We start from the raw sequence: 7028 nt of genomic DNA, 5'->3' as shown, positions 1-7028 counted from the left end.
TGGGTTTTGACTCCTGTGGGAGATTTTGGAGCTGGGCTTGGCTTTGTTGCACCTGGACTCTGCCTTGGCATGGAAGCCAGATGGAACCCAAGACCCCGTGCTCACTCCTTCGGTGTCCTCCAACAGAGAGCCTTTAACACGTTTGTTTTCTTGGTTTTATTTATTTTTTATTTTTTCACGTTCTGATTGAGATTTAACATAATACAGTAAAGTGCACAAATCTTGAGTGCGCGGCACAACTAATTTTTATGATGAGTGAAACCACCACCTAGATCAAAATCAAGAACATTTCCAGCCACCAGAGGGCTTCTTTGGGCCCTTTCCCAACCACCCCACCTCTCAACACCCGCCCCCCCGTCCCCTCCCAGGTAAGCACTATTCCAGCTTCCACCACCACCGGTTAGTCCTGCCTGTTCTTGAACTTTGTATAAGCAGAACCTGTGCCTGGGAAAGTTCTTCTGTTCTACTTTTATGTCTGTGAAAGCCATCCATGTTGTCACATGTGTTGGGAGTTCATTCTTTTTTTTTTTTTAAGATTTTATTTATTCATAGAGAGAGAGAGAGAGAGAGAGACAGGCAGAGGGAGAAGCAGGCTCCATGCAGGGGTCCCGATGTGGGACTCGATCCCAGGTCTCCAGGATCAGGCCCTGGGCTGAAGGCGGCACTAAACCGCTGAGCCATCCGGGCTGCCCGGTAGTTCATTCTTGATTGCTGTTTTCCATTAAATGAATATACCACAATTTATTAATCCATCCTACTGCCAATGTACAGTCAGGGGCTATCATGAATAAAGCTACTGTGAATATTCTTATAATATCTTTTTGTGGACACCTCTGCTTAGTACACATACCTACATGTGGAACTGCTAGGTCACAGGGCAGGCAAATGTTTGGCTTCGGTAGGTTGTTTTCCAGAGTAGTTAAATGCATTTTACTTCCACCTCCCTCAGTTTTTGAACATATCACAAAGGAGCTTCTCCATTGGAGTATTCCCTATGGTCTTTCGGAAAAAGAGGAGCTCAACTCGTTCAGAAGTGATAAACCTCAAAGATGGAAGAAGCAGGAGCAATTTTCCAAACCTGAACAGGAGAGAGGACACCATCAGTTTTATTATCAGCTTCTGAGCATGAGTCATGGGGGCAGTGGGATAAAAACAGTGAATAAATAGCTTATTATGTGCAAAGACTGTAAAGTGAGAATTTACTTCTATCAATACTGTATAGGATGTAGTAATCATATATATGATTATTATAATTATGTAATGATTAATACTATGTATATTTGAATAAGAATATAAATTCCCTCTGTAAACCGCCTAGGATGATAGAGTAGCCAGTAGTAAAAGTGTTCTGAAATTGAGGCATGATTTTTGTGGGTGAGATACTCATCCAGGAGAAAAACAATTGCAGTTTTAAATAACTATTTAAAAAAATTTTTTTTTTTTAAGAGAGGGAGTTTGCTGGAGTGGCTCAGTTGGTGGAGCATCTCTTGATCTCAGCTCAGATTTTGATCTCAGGGTCGTGAGTTCAAGCCCCACTTTGTTCTCCATGGTGGGTGTGGAGTCTATTGAATGATGAATGAATGAATGAATGAATGAATGAATGAATTAATTAATCAGTCATCAAACCATCCGCCAAGCAAGGGTCCCCAGTGCAGAGAAGATGGATGGTGAAGCCAAAAGACAGATGGGGGGGGGGGGTGGGAAAGGACAGATGGGAGGGATCAACAGAGGTCAATGCCCAACATGAAGGAGGTCACTTCAAAGTTGGGCAACTCCATGCTCAACTCCCCCCATGGAGGCCTGTGGGAGGCTTTCCTTCATCTCCTAGTTATCTGTGGGACTTGTTTTTGTCAACTCGGGGGCTTTCTTTCTCTTGCAAGTGCCAAGTGGGTGGCACTGAGCAGTTGTGCATCTCTTGCTTGTTCCTTGCTTTTCTGAGCTAGGGAGTTTTAGGAAGAAGTAACTAGAAAGTTAAGTGGAGAAATTGTTTTTCAAATTGCAGGAATTCATCCACCAGTGGTTCTGAAATTAAACTTACTGGGTTACCACCAGCCTTTAAAAAAAATAATAAATAGGGACACCTGGGTGGCTCAGTGGTTGAGCATCTGCCTTCAGCTCAGGTCGCGACCCTGGAGTCCTGGGATCAAGTCCCACATAGGGCTCCCCACAGGGAGCCTGCCTCTCCCTCTGCCAATGTCTCTCTCTCTGAGCGCCTCTCATGAATAAATACGTACATCTTTTTTAAAAATAATAAAATAGAAACAGTAACTTGCTGTCTACAAAATAAGGCTATTAGGATACTATTTCATTGAACTTTGTTTCAGTGTCTGTGTGTGTTCTGAGTTATGATGAAAACTATCTCCTCCTGGGTATTGCAGTTTTTATAAACTAAAACACATGGACTTAGGGAACCCCAAACCTCTCTCTCAGCGTTCAGTTGCTCAGTTCTGCATGTAGTTGGCATTCAGCTGCTGTAGAAGTGACATAGGAAATCTTAACCAGAATTGGAATTGGAAATTGGGCGCAAAACCAGTATGCCCAGACGTCTCTGGGAGCTGATCCCAACAGAAGCACAGCCTGGGAGGGCTACTGGTGTTAGTGTCTGGGATGACTGCTCTTAGATGCTCTGTCAAGGGACAGCCCTTCCCGCGTGCTCCCAAGCCACAGAAATCTTTCTGGACAACACGGTATATTCTTTATATACTTGGACTCTTTTTAAAGGGAAATGACCTCTTGAGATAATTTCTCAGATTAGAGGTGATTCGAAGATGCTCGCGTTTGCTTACTTCTTCAGAGCGAGCTGCTGAGAGCCCCCCAAAGAATGCAAATAATATGGCCTAAAATAGCCAACAGATGCCGGGGGGGGTCAAGGGTCAGCCTTGCCGAGGCTCCAATGCATCTGCTGGTGCTGCGCCACGCTGGGGCAGCTCAGAGCACTGGCTCCCGCCCCCGTACCCCCCAGCCACGTTCTCAGCCTGTAGCTACTGCCCCCAAAGCCAGCCATGGCCGGGCTCTCGTCCAGGCATTTGGCTTAGCCAAGTGCATTCCTACGAGATGTTCCTCTGCAGCTACAACAGATCTCGTCATGTTCCCTCAAAACTCTCTTCCTCCTGACTTTCCTTTTTATTTCTTGATAACCTCTTCTCTTGCTCCTTATATCCCTCCATCCAAGTGCCAAGTCTGACCCATTCAACCTCCTGGAGGTTCCCACAACCGTCCTCTCCCTTTCATTCCTACTCCCCAAGAGCAGGACTCCATGGACTCCCCTGGATGATGGCAGTGTGTGCTTCCCTCCCTGGTCATATATCCAGTACTCTAGCTCTGTGTACAACACCCTCCTGCTCGAAATCTGCAGTGGCTCCCCTCTGCCTACTAAATCACTTATGGCCTTTGGCTGGCATCCAAAGTCCTGGACAGGCTGGCCCCAGAGTGCTGTCCTAGCTCAATCTCCCACCTTCTCACTGGCAGCAATCTGTTACACCTTCCAGCCTGGACTCCTGTCCTAGACACCTGTATAGATACGTAGATAGAGATGTAGGGTGTCTGAGCCCTCACTATTTGATGAGGGTGGCTCTCACTGTGTCTTATGCTCATTTCCGTCCCTACTTCTGGGGCCTGGCACACAGTAGATGCTGGATTCGTGCTGGGTGAACTCATATCTTCAGGCCGTCTCATCAGCGACACCAGAGATGGTGTCAAAGAGGTGAGGGTGGGGGAGTGAGAGGGGTAGAGAGGTGAAGGGACAGATGGGCAGGCAGGCCTAGGCTCAGGTCACCTCACAGGCTGGCTGGGGTGGTGCGCCTTGCTGTGCTGGCTCAGCATCACTTGGGACTGGTCCTGCAAGGCCTCCACGTGCTCAGGATCCTTCAGGCCCCGAGTTTCTGGAGAAAAGCATCGGCAGTGAGCCCCGCTCCCGGCCCACCCTGCCCGCCCCCACCACAGTCAGCCAGGCCCCTTGGCAGGGGGAGCCCAGTCCTGTGCCTCGCCACTGCTCCCGGGGGAAGAAGTCTGCCCCCGTCTGGGTCTCTGTGGGGTGGATGGAGACAGGGAGAGGCAGGAGATCCCTGGAATTCCCATTCTTCAGCCCCAGGCTTGGGCGGAGACTCAGCTACCTGGTTTGAAGAGGACCAGGGCCTTCATGCAGGCGAACTCCGTGGGGTCCACCGCCAGTGCCCGGAAGCGTGAGATGGTTTCCTGCAGGATGCGACTCTCGGCGCTGGCCAGGGCCAGGCGGCCCTGCGAGCTGCCGGCGGCGGGGCCCTCGGGGGCGGCCAGCAGCGGGCAGCTGTCCAGAGGCAGAGACCACTGTATGGCCCCGAGGAGGAAGAGTTCGCTCCACGCCTCCTCCAGCAGGATCACCTGTGCCCAAGGGAGGAGCGGGTGTGACATGCGACACCTCTGGCTCAGCCTGAGCCTCTGCCGCCTTCCCCGGGGCCCTGGTCCTAGATGCCTGGGCCGTGTCCTGACCTCTGCCCGCCAGTGGCCAGGGGCCCAGAGCTCTGGGCTTCGGTACGATCTGGCCCGGCTGCCCAGGCTCCAAGACACCCTCCTCGTTCGTCCGGAGCCTCTGCTGGAACATGTAGGAAGGCCTGGGGCCGTGGAAGTTGGGAAGCCTCAGGGACAGTCCCCTTGAGCGTCCCAGGCTGGGTGTGCTCAGCAGACAGCCCACGCCGCCCCTCAGGTGCCTCTTCTCCCTTTCCTAAGTCGGCTTGGCCTTGGGAAGCTCGCAGGGAGGTCGCACAGGTGAGGTTAGGCTGACCCCGAGTCCCCGAGTTGGAGACATCTGTGCCCCTGGGGGTCGCGCGCTTGCACTCTTCAGGGTGTGCAGACTGCCCTATCATGTGCAGGGGGACAGTAGGACCTTTGTCGGGGCGGGGGGACCTCGGGCGCCATAGGCACTGTGCGGCCCTAGGTGCACCCCCACTCTCATCTCTGCCTAGAGAGGTGAGCACCCCCAATGGTCACGTCCCTGAGACATGTATCCCTGACTGACACTGACCTGAGACAAGCGCACGCCAGCTGCCGGCGTCGCCAAGCTTCGGGGGCCCCTGGCATCACCTGCACAACGCCGCTGGCTCAGTGTGGCCCGGGCCACCCTCACCTGATCGCGGAAGGGCAGGTTGGAGAACACGGGCAGGTTCTTGGCCCACTTGACAGCCATGAAGAGAAGGCGCGCCGAGGTCTCGTGGATGCTGTCCAGGCCACAGGGGGGCGAGGAGGAGTACGGGGACGAGGGGCACTCGGGGTCGTTGCTGGTGACATCAATGTTCTCCTCGGCTGTGGGAGGAGGGCTGGTGACATCGGCCCCAGGCCGAGGCAGGGGCAGGGGCAGGGCAGGGCAGGGGGTGCTCAGGGCCCCCCCATCAGCCGCCGGCACCTACCGTCCTCCGGCTCCAGCTTAGCGCAGGTCTCGGCTGTGATGAGGCTGGCCATGAAGTGGTGGTGGCCCGGGGCTGCGGACGCAGGGGCCGGCGGGGCCCCCAGGGACTCCAGCGCCGGCTCCGAGGCGGGGGCCCCGCTGCCCGGCCGCACCTGGGCTGCGCTGCGCGGCTGCCGCTCGTTCTGCACGGCTGCGGGGGCGGCGGCCGTCAGCGGGGCGCGGGGGGCGCGGGGGGCGCGGGGGCCCCTCCCCGGGCCGGGGGCGCCTCCCCGGGGCCCCCGCCTCACCGTCCTGGTTCATGCCCTCCTGCAGGCACTTCTTCAGCCGGCAGGCCTGGCACTGGTTCCGGTGCGCCTTGTCCACCGGGCACGTCCCCGCCCCCACCTGGCACCTGCGGCAGGGCCACGCCCCCCCCGGGCGTCAGCGCCCCCGCAGGCCCTGGACGGGTCCGGACGTGGCGCGGGTCCCTCCTCCCCGAGTCATCCTCCGGGGGGCGCGGGGCAGGAGGGAGCGCCCCAAGAGCCCCCATCCCCCACTCCCCTGCCCCCATCCCCCATCCCTCCATCCCTCATCACTCCACCCCCATCTCCCATCCCTCCATCCCACATCCCTCCGCCCCATCCCCCATCCCCGCCCCCATCCCCCATCCTCCATCCTCCCACGCCCATCCCCCATCCTCCCATCCCCATCCCCATCCCCCATCACTCCATTCCCCATCCCTCATCACTCCATTCCCCATCTCCCATCCCTCATCCCCCATCCCCCATGCTCCCACCCCCATTCCCCATCCCCCATCCCCCGCCCTCCCACCCCCCCATCCCTCATCCCTCCATCCCCCATCTCCCATCCCTCCATCCCCCATCCCTCATCCCCCATCCCTCATCCCCCATCCTCCCACCCCATCCCCCATCCCCCATCCCCATCCCCCCACCCCGCCCCCCATCCTCCATCCCCCCATCCTCCCACCCCCCCACCTGTAGATGAGCCTCCGCCTCACGCTCCTCTTGAAGAAGCCGCTGCAGCCATTGCAGGCGTAGATGCCGTAGTGCTTCCCGCTGCTGCTGTCCCCGCACACGCGACACTGCAGCGGGGGGCCCAGGCCTGGGGGCGGGGCGGGCTCACAGCCTGGCCCCCCGCGCCCCCCCCCCCCGCCTCCTGGGGCCCTCCGCCGCCCCCCCCCCTCCCGCAGGGCAGCACCCTGGGTCTCCCGGCCAGAAGGAGCCGCGTCCCCTTGCGGGGCAGCCCCAGGCCAGGCCACCCTGGGGTGTCCCCCCCAGACCCTCCGACCGCCCCCTCGGGAGCTCTGCCCCCAAAGCCCGAGGCCCCTGCCCCTGGACGCCCGGAAAGCCTACCTGCGGGCTCCTCTCCCAGGCCCCAGCGGCCCGGGGACGCCTTCCTGGGCGCAGCAATGGCCATGTCGGGGGCAGCCCCCCGCCTGCGGAGCCTCCCTGTCCCCACCTGGGGTCCTGTTTCCACTTGTCCCTCCCCCGGCCCTGGTGCTCTCCCTCCTTCCCCCCAAGCCTCTCCTCTCCGGCCTCCTGCCTGCCTGTCTGTCACACAGCAGCTGCCCCAGCTGTCCCTGCAGCGGCGGCTCCGCTCCAGGACGCTGCTCCCAGGGCACTGCCGGCCGGGCCTGTGAGCCTCTTAA

The 7028-nt window shown here is 57.7% G+C and overlaps 1 protein-coding gene across 1 annotated transcript; it reads right to left on the bottom strand.

The window, feature by feature from the left end:
* Positions 1-378: 378 nt before the first annotated feature.
* On the bottom strand, positions 379-6796 carry NR2E3 (nuclear receptor subfamily 2 group E member 3). Its single transcript, XM_025472292.3, has 8 exons — positions 6733-6796; positions 6355-6481; positions 5668-5771; positions 5382-5570; positions 5102-5277; positions 4113-4359; positions 3776-3881; positions 379-1078 (listed from the first exon to the last, which is right to left on the bottom strand). Exons 1-8 carry the CDS (start codon positions 6794-6796, stop codon positions 946-948), a joined length of 1146 nt encoding a protein of 381 aa, XP_025328077.1. The 3' UTR covers positions 379-945.
* Between the last annotated feature and the right edge of the window lie 232 nt (positions 6797-7028).

The sequence above is a fragment of the Canis lupus genome, chromosome 30 (genome assembly GCF_003254725.2).
Source record: "Canis lupus dingo isolate Sandy chromosome 30, ASM325472v2, whole genome shotgun sequence".
Classification (NCBI taxonomy): Eukaryota; Metazoa; Chordata; class Mammalia; order Carnivora; family Canidae; genus Canis; species Canis lupus.
This window is presented reverse-complemented; position numbering and strand designations above follow the sequence as displayed.

What these genes read in the sequence shown, in the direction of transcription:
- NR2E3 (XM_025472292.3), bottom strand. Translation starts at nt 6,796, where the DNA reads ATGGCCATTGCTGCGCCCAGGAAGGCGTCCCCGGGCCGCTGGGGCCTG. An exon ending in ACCTGCCCTTCCGCGATCAG is followed by an intron (nt 4,360 to 5,101) that starts GTGAGGGTGGCC and finishes CCTTGGGCACAG; the next exon opens with GTGATCCTGCTGGAGGAGGC. An exon ending in CCTGGTCCTCTTCAAACCAG is followed by an intron (nt 3,882 to 4,112) that starts GTAGCTGAGTCT and finishes GCTTTTCTCCAG; the next exon opens with AAACTCGGGGCCTGAAGGAT.